Raw genomic sequence first — 23,901 nt, 5'->3', positions numbered from 1 at the left:
TTTCTAATGCTCATTTACTATTTGCTGTTTCCAAAAATATTATTGCTAGTAAAATCTGTTACCCTAGGATAGTGGGATTATTGGATAGTGAATACAAAAAAAGATGTGACCAAATACAATATATTTGATTTGAATGAATATTTCCAGAAAAATAATGTTGTAGGTTTCTAATGAAAAGCACACTATTTTAAGACAGAAACACACATTCAATTAAGGAGTTTTGTTAATATTAGTATCTGTGTTTTCAAAGCAAAGCCATTAAAAGGAAAGTTAACAAATAGCATTTAAAACCAGGAAATATACTATCTAAGTTTTGGGCTGAAAAAGATCTACCTGCAGTACAAATTTAACTGTAGAAAAACAAAAAGCATAAAAGCACACAACCCTACAATCAAGTAACTGGATGAGCGAGATAATGTGTCGTTGTGTAATTTTGCTTGTGTTTACAAGATGATTGTGTGCGATTCTGTGTATAGGGGATTATTAAACTGACCAAGAAAAAAAGACAAAATATCTTATTTTTTTATATATAGTCCTGGATTAGCAGTTTGCGAACTGTTTATTGATTGGAAACCCCTCCATTAATTTTTTCAGAGGAAGACAGAAAGAAAGCTACATCACAGTTCATTTACTTAGGGCCAAAAGAAAAGGAGGACTTGTGGCTCCTCACGAAAGCTTATGCTCAAATAAATTGGTTAGTCTCTAAGGTGCCACAAGTCCTCCTTTTCTTTTTGCGAATACAGACTAACACGGCAGTTACTCTGAAACCTGTATTTAGGGCCAGTTTTTCAACTGCTCAGCACTCCAGTGCAGGACTGATTTTCAAAAGCGTCAGCTCCCAAAGTGCTGAGTCGAGCTGGTTGTGATTTCCCATCAAAACATGTTGATTCACTGAAACTGCTCACAGGGAAGGGTCAGTTTTGATGATTTTCTCACTTCAAAAACATTTTTTTTGGCGGGGGGGGGGACGACACTTTTGAAATGGTTAACAAATCCCATTCTGACATGTTCCTAACAAAAAAATTCCAGTTTTCCAGATCAAAATGACTTTTTTTGCTTGAACGTTGAGCTAATTACAGTAAAAAAAACACCCCACATTTAAAATGGTCAAACGTGGAATGAAATGTTTAGAAAGGATGGAAACAAAATGCTTCATTTGTCAGTTTGCAAAAACAATTCAAGATTTCGACTGTGTCCCCCAACTGGGAACAGGAACATTTTTCAAAAAGCTCAAATATTTTCTCAGGATAGGAAAAAACAGTTTCCCACCTAGCTCTAGCACAGATGTGTTTTGAGAATCTGGCCCTAAATGGGTGGGTTTTCAGAGGACCTTTGTACCCACAGGTCCTAATGAAGTCAACTGGAGTCGCTAATGCTCAGCATCCTATGAAAAATTAGCCTGCAAATATCTACCTAAGGGAACCATTTGCTCCCAGAACTTTCACTCTGGTTAAGAAGAAGCCCCTAAATTATCCTCACAACCCCCTTGAAACCACCCCCCCCCCCGCCACATCTCTATCAGAGTAGACACAACAGGCCCCCTCAAGATCACCCCCTGTTGGTTCATCTTCCTCAGTGAGAACTCTCTCTCCACTCAAGAGTGCTACCTCCCTTTCAGCCCCCTTCTTGACAACTTATCCTTGAAGTATTTGCTAGGGAGAGACTTTCAGGAGGCAATTAGGCTTTTATCTCTACTCCTGCTCAACCCCATCACTCTTTAGTGTTCATTCACTTCCCAAATGGGACGTAATTGACATCTAAACAAAATAATCCCCCCTCCCCCCAAGAGATAGTATCGTTCACTTTCCTGCCTGTCCCAGGGCTTGAGGTGTCATGTAGGCCAGGTAGATAAATCAAAGCTGCAGACATGCTGGCTCTTCCCCCGTTCAATCCAAACTCATTCTGGGAACTTTCTGAGATCAGATCTGCCTTGGATCTCCTCTCTAGCCCTAGCACAATCAGAAGAAGCGACAGGCTCCTGGCTTTTAGGAACGCTAGGCAAAACATGTGCAATGCAACCAACAGCACTGCCAACTCTTAACGTTTTAATCACATGTCTTGTAATACTTGGTGTTTTTCTTAATGTCTCAGCTCCAGGAGTCAGATCACTGCACGGGAAGCTCAGCTTTCATTTAAAAATATAAATTGCTAGCGCAGAGAAGAGTCTGAAAACATTAATCCCAAAAGCTCAAAAACCAAAAGGCAAGTAAAACAGAATCCAGAATGCATTCTTTTTAAAAATCTCATGATTTTTGAGTGCTCAGGCTTGGTGATACTGAATTGGTCATGTATTATATAGATTTCGTCTCCTAATATACATTGATAACATGCAAGAATATTTTCTCTCTCTCACACACACAGGAATTACCATGCCAGATCAAACCACTGTTCCATGCAGTCCAGTGTTCTGTCTCTCATAGCAAGCAATACTAGCAAGCATTTACACTTCATAGCTAAGGTGTAAAACTCTATAATGGGCAATTATCAATTCTACAGGGGAAGTTTCTTCTTGATCTTAGATATTTCATATACCCAGAAGCAGGAGAGTTAACCCTTCTACAGTTTTATCCTTGCTACCATCACTCTAGCTATTATTATTCATTCATATAAATATACTAGATAGTCAACATAAATAATCTTTTGTTCTGATTTTTAAAGGGAAGAACGGTTCGGTGGTTCGAGCTATAGCCTAGGATTTGGGAGTCCTATGCTCTGCCAAAGACTTCCTGGGTGACTTTGGGTAAGTCACCCAGCCTAGGTGTGCCACCATTCACCATCTGTAAACTGGGGGATGATAACACTTTGCTATCTCCCAGCAGTGCAGTGAGGAGAAAGACATTAAAGATTTAGAGACACTCCCATAAGACAGGCCCATATAAGTACTTAAGGACTTGTCTACACAAACAAACAGTTAGCTAATGACAAGCCGAGGTGTGATCTGCCCTGCACCAGCGTGGACCCTGCCGCTGCGCATTAGCAGTTCCCTAGTGCACTTCGAACTACTCTAATTTCAAAGCTGGGTAGATGAAAGCACGCTCGGGACGGTTAGTGTGCGGCACCTTGGTCCACACAGACACTCGGAGCGTGGCCGGCGGGGTAGATTAACACCCCACTTTCCTGGGAAAGACCTGTTTTTGTGGACAAGCCCTCAGATAAATATCTCAATGGATAGGTTTGAGGAAAATCAGTCATGTGTCACAGCCCACAATTACATTCTGTGCTGTGTTTGGTCACTGCCGCTGTGGCATGTATTCAGGATATTGGGTCAGATCCTCCACTGGTGTAAATCAACACTGATTGCAGTCAATGGCACGACGCCAATTTATACCAGCTGGGAGGTGGCCCTTTTCATACAGCTTCACTGATGCTCCTCTGTTAATGTTTCCTTTAGATGAAAAACAACATGAGAGGGGATGGCTCCTCCTTCCTTCGAAGTCTTTCCGCATCTCAAGAAAAACTGCAAGATCTTGAATTGCTTTCTCTAATCCAAACAGTCTCTTCATTTCTGGTACCCCTACCACCATTCTACCCAGATTCTCTGACAGCATTATTGCTTGCTGATGCTTGAGTGGATTCTTCTTAAACTTGAAAATAATGCTGGGGAATTTTTGCCCCCGTGTCATTCAAGTGCGATTGGTTCTTTGGGCTTTGACTGTTCTGCCTCTTCTTAGGACACTAAACTACAATGGCTTATTTACTTGTTTAATGTGCCGGGAATTTAGCACTGGTGAGAGATGATGGATTAGCAGCCCTGGGGAATGAACGAAGCGGTCTGTTTATCTACAAAACAAAACCGAGACCCACCAAACTCATTTTGCAGAGGCCCCCAAACAGCCATGACACCTTAAACAACTGTAACAGTAGCCACTGGACTCAGCGGATGTTGACCTCGGTCATGTGGTGCGGTTTTGACCTTTGTCACCCAGGTTCATGTGACTGGGACCAACATAGCGAGAGCAGAGACATAAGTACCAGCTCCAGGTTCTCACATCCAATCTCTAGGGGTCACTCTCTCTCCAAAATACATAGATTGCAAAAATGCTCTCTCAAGACACTGAGACCCAGATCCTCAAAGGTATGCAGACTCCTCACTACTTTATTGGATCTGTGCAACAGAAACTGCAGTGAGGAGGAGTAACAGGATGGTCTGCCCCTCTAAGACCCAGGGAGTCGGAGACCAGCCAGCTCGGTTCGATTAGGACACCCTCCAGGTAAAGGGTCATGTGTTCCCTACAAACAGCTCAGAAAGTAGAGAGTTAGAAAGAGCTGCAAGAAGAAGGTTAGCTCCTGTTTGGCAAGCCTTGGAGCAGGGGGAAAGAGATGCAAGGGGAAAGGCCTCTGGGTCCTGGCAGCCTGCTTTGTCTGTGGAAATTTGTGTGAAGAATAAAACTGTACCCCGAAGGACGAGGCTTAAAATACTTTGGGTCTGTTGTTAGTCCTTCCTGAGCTGGGGAGACAGGCCAGCTGCCCGAGGCTCTGCTAACTGTTAGACGCATAGGGCGGGATTCATCAAGGGTGGGATTCATCATTAATTTCAAGGTATTGATTTTAATGGGAATTAAGTGCCCAAATACCTTTATGAATGCCACCTATAATTCCTCGCCCCACCTTGAAGACTGCTAAACAAGTTTTTAGCTGGGGAGAAGGAAGTCAAACTAATCAAGTGGCAAAATACCCAGAGAATAAACAACATACAGGGATGTTCACAAATGACCAGCAGGAAGATGCACTGGGCAAAACCTTACAGGAAATAATGGAACTCAATACCTGACAAGAGTTTCACCCTAGCAATGGACTAGTGGCATGGAGTAAGGGCTACCTGGATGAGTCAAGGTTGCAGGATTGGGCCCTCAGTGTTTTTTCTGTGGTGTATCCATCCCAGACGGTTAAAGGTGCTTTAGTTGAGTAAAATGCATTTACAGGCATGTGCAGCTTCCAGGAGGTGGGGCCACTCCATTAACTCTACTGAAATCCCAATGCAACATCCACCTGGTCTCTCGGGGGTGGGGGGAGGGACATGTCAGGTGAGGGGAAGAGAGAGAGAGACTGTGGCATTTTGAAGGGTTTTGGCAATGCCTAGGGAGGGCAGACATCATCTGCTGTCAACTGCCAATCACAAACAATGTCAGGTCGAGCTTATTTTAGAGCCTGTAGCAAACTACAAGCACTACCATGCAAGCCTTACCTCACAGGAGCAATGCAAAACAGAATCACTCAACTGTATACGGCTTTTCAGGATCACACTCTAGGACTTAATCCAGTAGTCACTGCACAATCCAAATCCCTTATGATGGACAGAGACACACAGAAGCCAGGAGAGCTTTGTGAGCCTGATGCCTGCAGGGTCAGCCTCTTTACAATACTGGTGTCTGCTGGCAACAATTCATCCAAAAGTCCCATCTGCCCCCCATTAGAATTCTTGGCTTATTTAAAATATACTCAGCCCAGGGCCAAACCCTGCTCCGTTCTGTAGAACGATTTGCAATTTGGGAAGGCATTAAATTTCCCTACCCTTTAAATCTATCCTGTTTTCCACTCCCCACACTCAAAAACCTTGTCTAAACCACAAATCGTGTATCATTAAGACATCTGAAAAGCCAGCCATACACGATAGCAAAGATTTCAACCAACGCTAGAATGGGTTTAGCACAATACACCAAGCAACCACACAGGGGCACTCCCACAGCCAAACGGAGAAAAGAGAATTTCCTGAAATCTTGCAGTTTCTGTTGCTCGTCTGTAGTTTGTGCTGAACTACCTGGCATTCATCAACAAAGTTTTCTGTTACACTTGTAACCACAGTGGGCTGGTAAAGGTTGATCCTGGGGTGAAACCTAGCAAAGCAACACCCACAGAAATAAACCTAGCAAAGCAATTCATTGTAATCATGCCTATGCTTGGATAGAATTGAATTATTTTAGCCCTGCAACTACACGAAGTGAGTTGGGGGGCAGCATAGTCCAGTGATTAGGAACCTGGACTGGGAATCTGGAGACCTGGCTGCCATGGAAGTCAGTGGATTTACACCAGGGATGAACCTTGCCCTAGATTTTGAATGTTGATTTTATTCAAATTATAGGCACAGGGACCAAATAATCCTATTAAAATCAATGAGGCTGCAGTGGGAAGAATTTGGTCTATGTACATATATACTTGGGGCTGATTCAGCCTTGGCAGAAGCAGACACAGCTGACAACAGCTTCAATGGGGGCTATTCTGTTATTCAGGCTTCACTTATGACTAATTAGTTGATTGGTTACTATTTGCATTACACGGGGGGGTGGGGGAAGCCCTACAAAAGTGGTCCTGTGCAGCACAGGGGAGGAGCGCTGCATATACAAGCCGAAGGTGAGCAGGACAGGATGTGCAGGGAAACCATTCCTACAACAACAAGAGCACTGCGCCTGCACCCACCACCTTGCTGCTACTCAAGAGCAGGAGGCTGAAGAGGTGGGAGAAATAGTATGAAGACAAATAGGGTCACGCCCCTGTTCTCATCAGACAATCCCGTTCTTCCTCCTCAGCCCACTCCATCGTTACCCTGTACTCCTACATCCCTAGGCACTTGTATGGCCTTCGCCACTGTAGTAACTGAGTGCCTGTCTCTCATGCATTAGACACAGAGGGAACGGAGGCTCATGACTGCTCAGTGCAGAAGACCATACCGAACACTTAGCTTTCCATTCACTCACAAGTACCCTACACACACACACACACGGGCAATAGCCCCACAGACTTATCCAAGGACCTGGCAGATCAAGCACTAGGTAAATGGTGTCCTGTGACTGAATAGTAACAGGTTTCAGAGTAGCAGCCGTGTTAGTCTGTATTCGCAAAAAGAAAAGGAGTACTTGTGGCACCTTAGAGACTAAGGAATTTATCTGACCAGAAGCTTTCGTGAGCTACCCCTCATGAAAGCTTATGCTCAGATAAATTCCTTAGTCTCTAAGGTGCCACAAGTGCTCCTTTTCTTTTTGTGAATAACAACAACAGTAAAGCTATTAATTCAGATCAAAGGCCTAAGTGATCAGTTACATCGTCACACAGCTTAGCCTTAAAAACACTCTGGGTCCAATTCTGAAAAGCTCCCAAGTGATTTAGGAGCCTAATTCCCATTGACTTTCATGTAGGTGCTTTAGAAAATTTTACTCAATAAGCCCGATTTTGTTTGCATTTGCACTGTTTTGTTTTACTCCATGTAACTCCACTAGACTTCGGCACTCCTGATTTACATCAGCATAGGACTTGTCTATACACAAAAGCTGCTTCAGTATGCATTTAAACGGATGGTGCGCTCACACTGTTGCAAGCCACAGGGCTGAGATCAGAATCACGCCTGAGAAGTCCAGGGAAATGCTTTGCAAGGCCCAGGGTTTATATGGTGCCTTAATCACCTCTTACAACAATTTTATCTCCACGCGGCTACGCCTGACCTACACACGTCTGAGTAAGAGGAAAATCAGACCCACAATAACCAGTAACCCACCACCACCCTTGCTTCACCCACCAAATACTACGCTAATTTGCAATATTTACAGGGGAAGAGGTGGGAAATCTCAAGGTGCCCAGGCCAGCCACAGCCTTGCACTCCCCCCACTCACTGGCAGAGTGTGAGAAGGTCACCTCCCCCAGCTCTAAGCAAACATTCCCAATGTGTGTTACAGGTGAGGACCTCTGGCTAAGCTGTTGAACAGATTGGGAAGGAAGTCACTTGCAGGCCACCCAGTTTGAATGCATTCTAAACTTTCGGGCAGCAAGCAACAGCTCCTAATCTGCTCTCCAGAAGCAAGCGACAGGGGTTAGAGAACCTGGCGCAGGGGCATTGTTGGAATAATACTGTTCGGCTCCAATTGCTTCATAAATCTTTCCAAATTGCTTTTCTTGGGCAATAAGAGGATAATGAGACAGAGTTATTATTGGAGCTACTGAAGCTCTCCAAGGACGTAATTCCTGTTACAAAACAGACTGCAGGGGGGAAAAAAACCCCCAGTGTAAACAGTTTAGAGAGGTTGAATGGAAAAAAAGTTAAAAGCAGAATCATTATCTGTCTATAAAGGCTTTATACGGCCTCCTATCAGTGTAGTATCTGAGCGCCTTCCATGTAAAAGTCAATAGCAACAGTGAAGTCCCACGAGGATTTCAAGGCGCCTCTCGCTTTTTAAGAGTATATGCTCTCCCTGGGGTAGGGGCTTTGTTTTCGGATTTCGGGGTGGATAAGCGTATAGGACTAGAAGGAGAAGTCAGTGTGGTGAAGGTCATGCTTATGAAGGGAAAGGGATATTAGGGACCACCTGCAAATACATCAGACTAAACATTCAGTGCCAGTTCCTCAATTTATATAAAATCAGCATAATTCCACCGAAGTCAAAGGAACCGTACTGATTTACGCCCACTGACAGCGGTGGATTTAGAGTTGGTGGGGCCCTGTGCACAGCTTCATTTCTGCCCTCCCTCGGGACCCAGCCAAGAAAAAAATCATCTCCCCCCCGTTTTTCATTCTTTTTTTCCTTCATCCTCCTCCTATATTATAAGTAATTGGAAGTAAACGAAAATAAAGTGAGGTACCTTGATCGGGGAAGGGCATTGGGGTACAGGAGGGGGTGAGGGCTCTGGGCTGGGGCAGGAGGTTGGAGAGGGGCGGTGCTTACCTTGGGCAGCGCAGCTCCCAAAATGACTGGCACACACACCCCTCCAGCAGCGGCTCCTATGCTGGGTGGGGATCAGAGGGTCTCTGCGTGCCGCTGCCCGCAGGCGCCACCCCCGCACCTCCCATTGGCTGCAGATCCCAGCCAATGGGAGCTGCGGAGTCGGCACTTGGGGCTGGGGCAGCGCGCGGAGTCACACCTCCCCCCCAGGGGCTGCAGGGACATGCCAGTCACTTCTGGGAGTGAAGCAACACAGGGGGAGGGAGGGAGGCAGAGCAGGCAGAGAGCCGCCTTAGCCCTGCTGCTGGCACGTGCCTGTGTGCCCCTTGTGGGGAGGGGGGCAGCGGGTCTCCGTGCGCTGCCTGGGGCGGGGGCAACATGCAGAGCTGCCTCCCCCTCTGCGCGCAGAGACGAGCCAGCAGCCGGTCGCTTCTGGGAGCAGCGTGGGACCACCGGCCATGGCATGCGACTCGGCCGGGACTCGGGGGCAGGCTGTCAGATATTTGTCCTGCATTGTTGGGGGGCCCTGTGCCACCGCACGGTTTGTTTCATGGTAAATCCGCTCCTGCCAACTGAGGATCTAGACCTTAGGGCAAATTTTGTTCTCAAAGAAGCGCTTCCCGTGGAAGTCAACAGAAGCCAAAGCAGAATTTTAGTCCATCATCTATGATGGTTTTACATAAATATTCCTGTCAAGTTTGCTACCTTACCAGAGCTGCATGGGCCAAATTCAACACTGGGCTAACTCCAGTGAAGTTAAGAAAATTACAGCGGAGAGGAATTTGATCCTGTAAATTTAACTAAAGATTTGCTCCCCACAATACTCAACTCCTCCCTGTATTTGGGGTCAAATCATGTAGTGGCCAAACACTAATCGTGAGCAAACACCAAACTGACGAGGGAGAGAAGTGGTCGCATATTTGCGTCTTAAACAACAGAGGATGATGCAAGAGGACCGAATGAGGGTTTGCAAGTACACAAAGGGATACAGTATCCCAGGAGAAGAGCAAGGGCTGCTTCCCATTGAGAAAGGAAAGACATACAGCTCTTTTCCCCGTTCTGACCACTACTGGCTGCCTTAAGTCTCTATCTCCAGGTATTCCTGCAAGCATGAAAAATGGAGACTGTCAGAGTTTAGGGGCTATAACTTGATGTAAGAGTCCCCACCATCCCCACAGCACAGGTATGTGACAGTGTGCAAACCCCAGCTCTGCCACCAACTGCCTAACTTGAGCACCTCAAAGCTCAGACCCTCTCCTACAACGACAAAATATATATGCCACGAGCTCTTTAATGACCACAGTGAATCAGGATCTTGGCTTTATTTCTGACCCAAAAGATTCTATCATGTTAACACGGCCCACAGAAAAATAGCACTTGTTATTAAACACCGATAAAAGGCCTAAATATCTAATACCCAAACTACTATAAATAAGTATTATAAACAATGCAAATTACTTTCCGCCATACAACCGACACCAGCTTCTAAGCCCAAAACTGACACCCAGGGCTGCCCTCCCTGCCTCCCCCCTCCCACAAGCAGAGGGAGAGATGCCAGAGACTACACGAAGTCCACTAGGAACTTGATTAAAACAAGGAGGAGTCCGGTGGCACCTTAAAGACTAACAGATTTATTTGGGCATCAGCTTTCGTGGCTAAAAACCCCCCACTTCTTCAGATACAGGTTTTTTTTACCCACGAAAGCTCAGGCCCAAATAAATCTGTTCGCCTTTACGGTGCCACCGGACCCCTCGTTTTGCGGCTACAGACTAAGATGGCTACCCCGCTGACAGTTGCTATTGCTTGGAAGTGGAAGGCTCTCCGATACCAAGGTGATGGGCACCAACATAAAGCCTTATGATTGAGATAGAAGAGAGATACTTTGCAAGTCCCCGTGGACACAGCATGCCAGGAGCAGCCGGGGCATGGCAGTTTCCCTTGGCACTAAGCCCTGGTCTACACTAGGACTTTAGGTCGAATTTAGCAGCGTTAAATCGATGTAAATCTGCACCCGTCCACACAATGAAGCCCTTTATTTCGACTTAAAGGGCTCTTAAAATCGATTTCCTTACTCCACCCCTGACAAGTGGATTAGCGCTTAAATCGACGTTGCCGGCTCGAATTTGGGGTACTGTGGACACAATTCGATGGTATTGGCCTCCGGGAGCTATCCCAGAGTGCTCCATTATGACCGCTCTGGACAGCACTCTCAACTCAGATGCACTGGCCAGGTAGACAGGAAAAGAACCGCGAACTTTTGAATCTCATTTCCTGTTTGGCCAGCGTGGCAAGCTGCAGGTGACCATGATGGAGTCCCAGAATCGCAAAAGAGCTCCAGCATGGACCGAACGGGAGGTACGGGATCTGATCGCTGTTTGGGGAGAGGAATCCGTGCTATCAGAACTCTGTTCCAGTTTTCGAAATGCCAAAACCTTTCTGAAAATCTCCCAGGGCATGAAGGACAGAGGCCATAACAGGGACCCGAAGCAGTGCCGCATGAAACTTAAGGAGCGGAGGCAAGCCTACCAGAAAACCAGAGAGGCGAACAGCCACTCTGGGTCAGAGCCCCAAACATGCCGCTTCTATGATGAGCTGCATGCCATTTTAGGGGGTTCAGCCACCACTACCCCAGCCGTGTTGTTTGACTCCTTCAATGGAGATGGAGGCAATACGGAAGTAGGTTTTGGGGACGAAGAAGATGATGATGAGGAGGAGGTTGTAGATAGCTCACAGCAAGCAAGCGGAGAAACCGGTTTTCCCGACAGCCAGGAACTGTTTCTCACCCTAGACCTGGAGCCAGTACCCCCCGAACCCACCCAAGGCTGCCTCCTGGACTCAGCAGGCGGAGAAGGGACCTCTGGTGAGTGTACCTTTTAAAATGCTATACATGGTTTAAAAGCAAGCATGTGAAAGGATTACTTTGCCCTGGCATTTGCGGTTCTGCCTTTGCAAAAGGTTTCTGGGGAGGGCAGCCTTATTTCGTCCTTCATGGTAGGACACTTTACCACTCCAGGCCAGCAACACGTACTGGGGAATCACTGTAGAACAAAGCATTGCAGTGTATGTTTGCTGGCATTCAACCAAAATCCGTTCACGCGGTGGGAGGAGGCAAAATGCGACCTTGTAACGAAAGCACATGTGCTATGTATGTAATGTTAACAGCAAGGTTTACCCTGAAAGAGTGTAGCGACTGTTTTATAAAATGTGTCTTTTTAAATACCGCTGTCCCTTTTTTTTTCTCCACCAGCTGCATGCGTTTCAATGATCACAGGATCTTCTCCTTCCCAGAGACTAGTGAAGCTTAGAAAGAAAAAAAAACGCACTCGCGATGAAATGTTCTCCGAGCTCATGCTGTCCTCCCATACTGACAGAGCACAGATGAATGCGTGGAGGCAAATAATGTCAGAGTGCAGGAAAGCACAAAATGACCGGGAGGAGAGGTGGAGGGCTGAAGAGAGTAAGTGGCGGGCTGAAGAGAGTAAGTGGCGGGCTGAAGACAGGGCTGAAGCTCAAAGGTGGCGGCAGCGTGATGAGAGGAGGCAGGATTCAATGCTGAGGCTGCTGCAGGACCAAACCAGTATGCTCCAGTGTATGGCTGAGCTGCAGCAAAGGCAGCTGGAGCACAGACTGCCACTGCAGCCCCTCTGTAACCAACCGCCCTCCTCCCCAAGTTCCATAGCCTCCACACCCAGACGCCCAAGAACGCGGTGGGGGGGCCTCCGGCCAACCAGCCACTCCACCACAGAGGATTGCCCAAAAAAAAGAAGGCTGTCATTTAATAAATTTTAAAGTTGTAAACTTTTAAAGTGCTGTGCTTAAAGTGCTGTGTGGCATTTTCCTTCCCTCCTCCACCACCCCTCCTGGGATACCTTGGTAGTCATCCCCCTATTTGTGTGATGAATGAATAACGAATGCATGAATGTGAAGCAACAATGACTTTATTGGCTCTGCAAGCAATGATTAAAGGGAGGAGGGGAGGGTGGTTAGCTTACAGGGAAGTAGAGTGAACCAAGGGGCGGGGGGGTTAATCAAGGAGAAACAAACAGAACTTTCACACCGTAGCCTGGCCAGTCATGAAACTGGTTTTCAAAGCTTCTCTGATGCGTACCGCGCCCTCCTGTGCTCTTCTAACCGCCCTGGTGTCTGGCTGCGCGTAACCAGCAGCCAGGCGATTTGCCTCAACCTCCCACCCCGCCATAAACGTCTCCCCCTTACTCTCACAGATATTGTGGAGCACACAGCAAGCAGTAATAACAGTGGGAATATTGGTTTCGCTGAGGTCTAAGCGAGTCAGTAAACTGCGCCAGCGCGCCTTTAAACGTCCAAATGCACATTCTACCACCATTCTGCACTTGCTCAGCCTGTAGTTGAACAGCTCCTGACTACTGTCCAGGCTGCCTGTGTACGGCTTCATGAGCCATGGCATTAAGGGGTAGGCTGGGTCCCCAAGGATACATATAGGCATTTCAACATCCCCAACAGTTATTTTCTGGTCTGGGAATAAAGTCCCTTCCTGCAGCTTTTGAAACAGACCAGAGTTCCTGAAGATGCGAGCATCATGCACCTTTCCCGGCCATCCCACGTTGATGTTGGTGAAACGTCCCTTGTGATCCACCAGAGCTTGCAGCACTATCGAAAAGTACCCCTTGCGGTTTATGTACTCGGCGGCTTGGTGCTCCGGTGCCAAGATAGGGATATGGGTTCCGTCTATAGCCCCACCACAGTTAGGGAATCCCATTGCAGCAAAGCCATCCACTATGACCTGCACATTTCCCAGGGTCACTACCCTTGATATCAGCAGATCTTTGATTGCGTGGGCTACTTGCATCACAGCAGCCCCCACAGTACATTTGCCCACTCCAAATTGATTCCCAACTGACCGGTAGCTGTCTGGCGTTGCAAGCTTCCACAGGGCTATCGCCACTCGCTTCTCACCTGTGAGGGCTGCTCTCATCTTGGTATTCATGCGCCTCAGGGCAGGGGAAAGCAAGTCACAAAGTTCCATGAAAGTGCCCTTATGCATGCGAAAGTTTCGCAGCCACTGGGAATCGTCCCAGACCTGCAACACTATGCGGTCCCACCAGTCTGTGCTTGTTTCCCGAGCCCAGAATCGGCGTTCCACAGCATGAACCTGCCCCATTAGCACCATGATGCATGCATTGGCAGGGCCCATGCTTTCAGAGAAATCTGTGTCCATGTCCTGATCACTCACGTGACCGCGCTGACGTCGCCTCCTCGCCCGGTATCGCTTTGCCAGGTTCTGGTGCTGCATATACTGCTGGATAATGCGTGTGGTGTTTAATGTGCTCCTAATTGCCAAAGTGAGCTGAGCGGCCTCCATGCTTGCCTTGGTATGGCGTCCGCACAGAAAAAAGGCGCGGAACGATTGTCTGCCGTTGCTCTGATGGAGGGAGGGGCGACTGATGACACGGCTTACAGGGTTGGCTTCAGGGAGCTAAAATCAACAAAGGGGGTGTCTGTACATCAAGGAGTATTTCAGGCAGGACTTCACGGAGGGTTCCAATAAGAAATGGTGCACCTAAGTTATCGTTCTTATTGGAACAAGGAGGTTAGCCTGGCCTCTGATTGATACATGGCTAGATTTACCTCGCTGCACCTTCTCTGTGAGTGACTGCAGTGTGATCTAGAGGAATGAGTCCCCTAGACAGGGGAGGAGGCAAATGAGTACAAAACAAAACTGGTCTATTTCTTGTTCTGAGCCACTCCATCTATCTTTTACATCTTTGGCTGGCAGCAGACGGTGCAGAAGGACTGCATGCCACCCACATCTCATGGCTGCTCGGCAGAAGTTGGTACAGTACGACTGCTAGCCATCTTCATCTCTTGCCTGCCTGGCAGAAGATGGTACAGTACGACTGCTAGCAGTCCGTATCGCCTGCCCGCTCACCATAAGACGGTTCAATAGGACTGACTGCAGGACTAAAGAGAATGACCTGGTCAAGTCACTCCAAATTTAGTCCCTGCACCCATGTCTGCCCAGGCGCTCCCAGCCGACGTGGCCAGGAGCACCTCGGACATGACGATGACGGCTACCAGTCGTACTGTACTGTCTGCTGCCACAAGGCAAGGGGTTGCTGCTACTGTGTAGCAATGCCGTACCGCGCCTGCCAGCACCCAGGAGACATAGGGTGACGGTTACCTGAGCGGGCTCCATGCTTGCAGTGGTATGGCGTCTGCACAGGTAACTCAGGAAAAAAGGCGCGAAATGATTGTCTGCCCTTGCTTTCACGGAGGGAGGGAGGGAACGGGGGCCTGACGATATGTACCCAGAACCACCCGCGACAATGTTTTAGCCCCATCAGGCATTGGGATCTCAACCCAGAATTCCAATGGGCAGCGGAGACTGCGGGAACTGTGGGATAGCTACCCACAGTGCAACGCTCCGGAAGTCGACTCTAGCCTCGGTACTGTGGAAGCGCTCCGCCGAGTTAATGCACTTAATGCACTTAGAGCATTTTCTGTGGGGACACACACACTCGAATATATAAAACCGATTTCTAAAAAACCGACTTCTATAAATTCGACCTTATTCCGTAGTGTAGACATACCCTGAGAACATATCAAGTGCTCAGGAGCGGTGGGAGCCCAGAAAGGTAGCCGAGGGCGTTCACTGCTGCCCCGGGCTCCAATCAGACCCGGGAGGCTTGGCTGGCTGGCTGGCTTATAAATGCAAAGCAGGGAGCGTTGCAAAGTGAAAGTGCCTGTGGGCTTCTCCCTGGTGGCCTTGCGGGGAGGGAGATGAGCTCCCGGGCACCCCTTCCAGGGAGGCCGGAGGGACAGGGCAGCACAGAGTCCTCAGAGGGCAAGAGCCTCCCCCAGGGCTCGCTGCAGACCATGCCCCTCTCCTCCAAGCCGCTCACCTCCTTCCTCATCCAGGACATTCTGCGGGACGGTGCCGACCGCGGAGCTGCGGGGCAAGGGAGGAAGAGCCGGGGATGCTGCGGGGCCTCTCGCCCGGAGCCGGCGCCGGACGGTGCAAGCTCCGCTCCCCGGCCGCCGGCGGGGACACCCCTCCCTGCAGGGGTCCCCCCGCCGCCCCAGGAGCAGGCAGGAGCGCCAGGCGCAGGTAAGCGGTGCCCACGCGCGCGGCTGTCAACATCCCGGGTCCCCGTCCCGGCCAGCAGAGACCCTGCAGCCCGAACCGGGGGCAGCTTCTCCGCCTTGGAGCTTGACCTCCGAGCGCTCGGTTCTCGGGGTGCCGCGGGGGCACCTCCCACTCAGGAGACAGCGGCGCGCACGTGGGGTCTCTGCCGGGGGAAAGCAATAGAAATAGCCCCTGTCTGCACAGACTATTCTCCCCCCCCCCCCCCACCGCGCCCAAAAAGAGCTCGGCTCCGAGTTAGGCACCTCAAGCGGGGTGGGTGCTGGGCCACTGCCCATTCGCCCCACCATTTTGGGGAGAAAAAAAAATATATATATGGCCCCGCCTGAGTCCACGGGAGAGCCCAGGAAGACTGAAACAAGAGCCCCCCACTCAGTGCCGCAGCTGCGTGTTTAAAGAGCTCCTGGACGCTCCCTTTATTTGTATTCCGGCCTGGGGAGGCTGCTGCATTCACCACCCCTGAATACTTTAATCTAACACCAGGTCTTAAAATCCCATTCCTGGAGTAGAAGCTCTTTGGGACAGGGGCTGGCTGGCCGTTCTGTGTCTGTCCCGCACAAGGGGGTCCTGGCGCACGACTGGGGCTCCACCTAACAATAAAATATTGGCTGGGTTCACGGTGATGGGCATCTTATTGGTCATGCACCGGCCGAGGAGTCATTTTTAAGCTGGTGCGTTTCTGGACCTGTGTATTTCGAGGTTGGGGCAGCAAAACAGGAAAGGCTGCAAATCACTGCCGCAGCGAAGGTAATGCTTCCTTTAAAGGATGGTGCCATTTCAGTATCAACAAGTTTCTGGCACATGACTGAGGGAGGGGGGTAAAGAAAGAAGCTGCTACGATTTTTTTTTTTTTTTTTAATTGTTGGTGTTGGGGAAGCAGTGGAAACTACTGCACTCTCCAGGGACTGCCACAGTCTCTCTCCATTGTGTGTTTGATATTCAAGAAGGGGGATCAAACGCATGTAAGCTCTTTGGGGGAAGGGACTGATTTATTTTACATCTCTACAGGACCTAGCACAATCCAGATATTCAGGAACTACTATCATAATAATAAAAGACACTTTAATCAATCACTTTCTTGTGACAAGGGATCTTTCCAGGTGAAATTGGGCCTGACGTCACAAAACCGAAGATCAAGAGAAAGGTTTCAATGAACCTTTCTTTAAGAAGGGGGAGAAATTCCCTTGGAAATGTACTTAAAAAAAAAAAATCCCTTACATTGAGCCAGATCCTCAGCTTCTGTAAATTTTCACAACTCCACTGACTTCAGCAGAGCTAAACCAATTTGCACCAGATGAGGCATAACCTATTGTTTCCATCCCAAACATTTCACCATGAGAAACTGGCCTATTGCCATCGTCCATGCTGAATGAAATAAATTTTAAAAAAAAGTAACAAACTGCGTAAATAGTGACAAGTTCATTTGTTTTTAAGATTCGTTCGGTTTTAATAATCATAGGTGTCATTTAGCACCACAGTGGAGGGCATTGCTATTCTTATTTTTAACCTGAGGCTGTCTCTTTAAGAAATCTTTCAAACTGTGGGTTTTAGGTATGGAGGGCTTGATCCTGAAAAGTGCAGAGTACTCCCAGCTCCCATGGTCTTCGATCAGAGCTGTGGGCACTCAGCACCTGTCTGGATAGGGGCTGAAGTGACAGAATGATTCTACTGGAAATAAGATTAAGGTGACGTGTCTGGTTGCTACACTGCTGAGCTGTGATGTGCATCAACGATGCCTTAATTCCTTTGCTCTGCTCTCCTGTCACATTAAAACCAGCATGTACCAGCGTGTGTCTTTCACGTGGCAGGTATCCTCCTTATCTCTCTAAACTTGCTCAGCAATGCCATAGCAAAAAGACACTTCTGATCTCGTTACCCTGAATATATCAGAAGTTCAGCCTTCTAGCAGTAAAACTCCCACCTGAATGGTAACTTGCGTAAGGATCCAGATCCTATTCCCATTGACGTCAACCGGAAGCTTTGCCATTCACAGGGATGAGGTAGGACTGAGTCAAGAGCCCAAATTCTCAAACTTGGGTGCCTTAAGTTAGATGCTAAGGGACTGATCCTGCTGCCAATTAAAGCAGTGGAAAGTAGAAGTACCTCTATGGAACTAAGTGGAATGTGTGTGGGAAGAGAACTGGGCCCCTAATTTTATCCTGACCCACCTGAATAAGGGCGCTTTTTTTTAAAAAAAAAAAAAAAAGGCTTCTATCAATCTATCATGGCCTGGTTTCAATGACAGTAACAGGTGCTCAGCACCTCTGAAAATCAGACCCACTGTTATGGGTGCCTGGACATACAACTGGGCATCCATCTTTGCAAATGTTGGCCGATGACGACAAATTACTAGGGCTGCCATTCCCAAGCATTCAAAACTCAGGAGATATGCCTTGAAAAAACAAAACAAAACAAACCCTACATCATGAGGATGGTGGGGGTCTTGTTTTGTTTTTTAATTTGCTATATAGTTGCCATCTGAGCCTTTGGGGAGCACTGACTTCACATTTCCAAACTTTTCTCTGCAACATGGGAGTAGAAACTGACCTTTTTAAAGTGAAAGCTGAGATTCTCACATAAATCACAGGACTCCAGGATCTACGACTTTAAGAAAAACACCAACTATTGCAAGACTCACAAAATCCCAAAAGTTGGCAACACTGTTTTATTTGTATTACAATCATGCCTAGGAGCCCCAGTCAGGGCGCCATAATGGTAACACCCATTGTGAGTACAGAAGAAAAAGGCATTTTAACAGAGGGCCATATTTTTAAGAGTCTTTAGGTGCCTAACTCCAACTTAAAGCAATGGGAGTGAGGTGGCTAAATACCTTTAAAAATCTGGCTCAGAGTGAACACTGTATCAGAATTCAGGGGCAGGCGGAGAATTATATACCAAAGGTTTCTGAATTTTTAAGCTCGTGTGAGCATGTAAAAATGTCTCTAGGATGACAATAGAATTGTGTGCTCTCTGCAGGGAAAACGCCTGAGAACAAGCTGTTTTGATTCCTTTCTGGTGTCTAACTCCCCTCTTCCTTCCCCCAGAGGCATATACGGAGACCGACCTGTTGGACTGTGAAAACCCTCTGAAATCCTCACTGAGCAACCAAAGGACCCCGAAGCAGCAAAAGCGCTCACGGGCAGCCTTCTCCCACACTCAGGTCATCGAGTTAGAAAGGAAGTTCAGCCATCAGAAATATCTGTCCGCCCCGGAGCGAGCCCACCTGGCGAAGAACTTGAAGCTCACCGAAACCCAAGTGAAAATCTGGTTCCAGAACAGAAGGTACAAGACCAAAAGGAAGCAGCTAGCCTCAGAACTCAGTGGACTCGACAAGAACTCTGTTTTCCCAGTCCTTAAAGAGGATGATGATGTCTCCAGGGCCACTCTGATTTCTGTGTGTAACGGCTACCAGTACTATCCCTACCTGTGCTGCTTGAATGGCTGGAGTCCCTCTTTGTGATAACTACAGCTAAAGACTTCAATTTTTCCAAAGAGAAAAGCTCTTTTTATTTTTACTGTTTTGCTTTTTCTAATAAGGGGGAGAAAGCACTTCTGACCAGATTTTCAGTGATGCTGAGCACCCTGCATGCCCTTTTCCCTTTCAGGGAACTTGCAAGGTTCTCGACACTGTTACAAGTCTAGGATAACATTTTCCAAGGCACCTAATAATAAATGCCATGCTTTTGTATAGTGCTTTCCATGGGTAGATCTCACAGTGCTTTAGAAAGGATTACAATCTTCATTCTGCAGATGGGGAAAACTGAGGTACAGAGCAATGAAGTGATTTATCCAAGGCCACCCAGGGGCAGAGTCAGGAATAGAACCCAGGCCCCTGAGTTACAGTCCACTAAACTATAGTGTCTGCCCTTTTCCCTCATTGAAAGTCAATGGGACTTCGGCTCCCACGTGTTTAAGTCTCTTTTCAAAGTGGGACTTATGTGCTTTGGAAAACTTCAGCCCTCCCCACGAGCAGCGTGTAAAAACTAAGTCATGATGATGGTTTTGCACAGCAATTGTCTTGGCATGTTCATCTAGGCCATTAATTCTGTGACACTGCATAGTATATTTAATATTTAAATACCTGGTCTTCTCAAAACAGAACAAAAGGTGGGATGCTGAATGGGAAAAAAATGGAGTCTGCATTTTTCCCCCATTAAATGGAAACTAAGAGCCATGTGGTCCTAAGGTGAAGGCCGTGAGATGTATTAGAACTATGTCAGCCAACGTGACAAACCCCATTTAAATTACTGTCATGAACTGGTCAGTGCATATGTACACCACTGCTCTTTACTGGCTAGAATTAGAACTGCATAACTATGTGTCATAGCACCTATACTGCAAGTTAAAGTAGCTCAAGCGGTAAAGACCTTTGGTTTGAAGTAGAAAGTTTGCCGTTCTCTCTCTGCTGTGTCACAAAGTGATGTGTAGCCACGATGCGCTGCATAGTAACAAACATGAAATACTAGGCGACAACAGAGGTGTTCCAATATGCAATAAATATTGTGGGCAGGATCCTCGGCTGGTATCAATCAATTCTCAGATTCTGAAGGAACTGTGCCAATTTACATCTGCTCAGGTTCTACAGCCTACACACCAATGTATACCACCAGTAACTTGGCAGCATGTACCCAACCAGACGACAGCACAAAATTCAGTATCACAATGACAGATCTGTTTTGCATATCACCACGCTGATGCTGTTTGAACATTAACACATAGAATTACTGTAGTAAATAGCTTAAGTTTTCAGCCTTCCTAACAGTTTAAAGAGAAGCAATTCTGTTTGTAAAATTAGATGAGACAATGCAGCCTAGTGCTTCAGAAGAGGCTCACTATTACTGTAAAGTTTTCTTGTGATCACAGAGTTAAATGATCTTATTGTTATTATTCACACTCACCATTTGAGCAGACTAACAGAGGTGATTCCTGCTTCCGTTTGATACATACCATACTAGCTTGATGCTGTATGATGCAGAGCACCTTTTGATCCTATCTTCTTTTGTGGGGAGTGAGAAAGCTCAGCACTTTGCAGTATACAAGGGAAACATGGGATAAAGCTTTTATGCATGGTTGTTAAGTGAATAGTAATATTTTGACCTCTGTTAGTCTGTTCAAAGTAGCAGTGATGGCTTTTAGGAGCAAAGGAAATGCCTGCCCATATGTAAAGTTTGAGGAAACATCTATTGTGGAGGAAATAAAGGTTTTAAAATAGAAATGAAATGAAAATGGGGGGGGGGGGAAATTATGTTAGATCATTTATAATTTCAGTGGACCAAATTCTCAGGTAGTACAAATCAGATTAGTACAAATTAGAACTATGGCAATTTATGCCCTCTGAGAATTTATGCCCTCCCAATTTATGCCGTGGCTTTTTTTTAAAATCTATCAAGCTCTTTATAATGGTGCCCATCTTTGTAGTATTAACCCCCCCAGTACCCCAAACCACAAAAAGCTAAAGGCCTAATTTCCCTCCCTTCTCCTCGAGACAGTTGGGGCTGCATATTGTTGGAGTGATTGCTTCCAGAATGGGAAGTGTAATAATTTCTTTTCAGAGACAAGGAGTGTGGGGAAATGAAGTAATATATTTGAGACGACCAGCTTCTATTGGGGAAAGAGACAAGCTTTCAAGAGGACACTGAGCTCGTCTTCAGGTCTGGAGAATTTTTAGAAATCTTATTTTTCATGAAAATATATATTTGAAAATTGATCTTGTGTCTCCCTCCTCCCGCAACACAATAGATCTGCAAACCACACACTCACAAGTATCCTTACTCATGCCAGGAGACCTGCGGAAGTCCAGAAGACTCCTATCGTGAGCCAGGATTACTTATGGGAGTAAGAGTTTACAGGATCAAACCCATTAAGGTGAACAATTCACCAATGCCACCAATTTATGGTCATTGCCACTGTGTGAATTATTTGAAATACATGAAAGGATAACAGCCTGTTTTCTAACTAGTCGGAATGTAACTTCTAGTACCTCTAGATAACATTTTTCTGTCAGCTCGTTCTTTATTTAGAACCTATTCATTCTGAAAGGATTCAGTCCTTTCTCTCAGTCAGCATTAAGAGTAGAAGGTCATCTCTGGGCTGTTACAATATGTTTCATATTCAAGCACGCTGCTTATCCACTTTCCAAAAGAAGTGATCATATAGTACTTAGAACAAAAGATTCCTTAGGGTCCTATCTTGGGGCCCTGACTCACTTGCGGAGCCCCACTAACATCGATGGGATAGGATTACTCAAAAGGAGTAATAGCTGCAGGAGCAAGCACCAAATGCAGAAATCCACAGGCACATTTGGCCCCAACTGGGCATACCTTGCACCTTGTTCCATCATTTACACCAGTGCAAAATGGGTGCAAAACACTTACCATACTGATTTGGTAGCTTTACATGCCTATTTTGCACTGGTGTAAAGCTCCTCATTCTCTGTTGCCCTGTACCTCGTGTGGTCATTTAAATCAGTGCAAAGTGGGTGTAAAACGTTGCCTAATCAGAATGATACGGTCCGATTGTTAACTCCACGGATCTCCATGAACTTACTTCTGATTCACACCAGTGTAAATGTAGTAATGTCACCTACCTGGTCTGGCTTCAAGCTCTCTGCTGCCTCAGTTTCCCGTCACTTAGTTTCAATTTCCCGACCTCCTCAGGAAGGGCTCACTGCCACACTCAAGTCTCTTCCCTGCGCACAAAATATGAGCAAAATATCAACCACAAAAGCAGTTCCTCTGTCCATCCTGCTCTAGAACGCCCACAGGCTTTCCCCGTTGCCACGGTGGTGACAGGAGGACTCACCCTTCCCTCCCGTCCCCCTGCTTCAGGGCCCACAGCAGAGTTTTCTCAGTCTTTTCATGGGGATCACCTTCCCCCTTCCCAGCTGGGTCCGATAACTGAGCAGGGCTGGCCAGCCCCAGACACCCTGGCCCTTAAAAGGGATAAAGTAGAAGAATATGCACCATAGAGTGTGGCTCACCCATTTTGCACAGGTGTAAATGATAGGACAGTGAAGAATTGGGCCCCATCTGCAGGGCAACAATGGATTTGATCCATTGTTCTTTAGTAGTCATGAAACTGAACATCCACTTGGCTATTTCACCTGTGTCCCAGCTGTTCTGCTCTCAGTTTGTAACCTAGATCAAAACTCTGTGGGCTATTCTCACTCTGAACTGCCACCCTTTGTATTTTTATGAAAATCAGCCCAGTGCAAACGGTTGTTATTTTTGTATATATGTTTTGATACTGTTTTTCCAATGTGTGTATTGTACTTTGGAATAAAAGGTCTGCATTAGAAGTGGGCCTCTGTGGGGTTTGTGGTTTGGGGGTTCGTTTTTTTAAATCTCCTTTATGTGCGTTTCGAGTTCACGTATTTGGGGCCAAAATCTGGCTAACACACCGGACTAAGGCATAGTGTGCAAACTCAGGATCCCTTACTCCCTTCCCTAGTGCACTCTTACCAGGAATAGCAATGGGGCTCGCTCACATGCCATGAATGCAAGGGAGGAAGACAAGCAGCCAGCATGACTCAACACTCTGAAACAGGAGTGGATCTGGTGGGCGACGGGTCATGGCTGGGGGCCAGCCCGGATGCCTAACCAATGGCGCTTACAGGCTGCACAGATAGGGCCTGACGGGAGTCTATCCTCAGAGCTCAATGGGATTTGGATCTGGCTCCAAGGGAGCTCATGCTGCATCCTTAAGATGCCACAGATTCACAGCTCCACCTAAGCATCCCACATTCTGCCTTTCCTAGGTAGAATACCTTCCCTAGCAAGGTGCCTCTGTGTCCCATTTCCAGAAACGTGACTCTGGCTCTCAAAGCCATAATTTAGCCCTTATTCCTCCAGGACCTTACTCCTATGAGTAGTACTTTCAGATGTGAGAAGTCCCACTGAAGTCGACGGGGCTGCTACCACGACTACAGATTACCCACATGTGTCACTATTGCAGGATCAGGCCTAATGTGAGCGGCACACAATCAATGGTCAGGTGCAGCAAATTTGCAGGTATCAGATCATCACCCGTCACAGTTAAGAGCAGGCTAACACATAATGCTACCAACGCTGGGTCCGGTCCAGCCAGGAGTTGCACATCCTGACACGTGCTGAACCACCTCCATTCTCATTTACT

At 47.1% G+C, this 23,901-nt stretch overlaps 2 protein-coding genes and 1 long non-coding RNA gene across 3 annotated transcripts in view; 2 read left to right on the top strand and 1 right to left on the bottom strand.

Annotated features, from left to right (window-relative positions):
- LOC125626326 (uncharacterized) overlaps window positions 1–22,501 on the bottom strand; it is a 73,140-nt gene extending 50,639 nt beyond the window's left edge. The window contains exon 1 of the long non-coding RNA XR_012666141.1: window positions 22,355–22,501. This is a non-coding gene — a long non-coding RNA (uncharacterized LOC125626326). The remainder of the gene's footprint in view (window positions 1–22,354) is intronic.
- On the top strand, window positions 10,898–12,451 carry LOC142070149 (uncharacterized). Its single transcript, XM_075123436.1, has 2 exons — window positions 10,898–11,505; window positions 11,893–12,451. Exons 1-2 carry the CDS (start codon window positions 10,950–10,952, stop codon window positions 12,432–12,434), a joined length of 1,098 nt encoding a protein of 365 aa, XP_074979537.1. The 5' UTR covers window positions 10,898–10,949; the 3' UTR covers window positions 12,435–12,451.
- Window positions 15,348–23,065, top strand: NKX3-1 (NK3 homeobox 1). The gene is made up of 2 exons (XM_048829116.2): window positions 15,348–15,732; window positions 18,813–23,065. Exons 1-2 carry the CDS (start codon window positions 15,405–15,407, stop codon window positions 19,226–19,228), a joined length of 744 nt encoding a protein of 247 aa, XP_048685073.2. The 5' UTR covers window positions 15,348–15,404; the 3' UTR covers window positions 19,229–23,065.
- The last annotated feature ends 836 nt before the right edge of the window (window positions 23,066–23,901 follow it).

The sequence above is a fragment of the Caretta caretta genome, chromosome 26, assembly GCF_965140235.1.
Source record: "Caretta caretta isolate rCarCar2 chromosome 26, rCarCar1.hap1, whole genome shotgun sequence".
NCBI lineage: Eukaryota > Metazoa > Chordata > Testudines > Cheloniidae > Caretta > Caretta caretta.
This window is presented reverse-complemented; position numbering and strand designations above follow the sequence as displayed.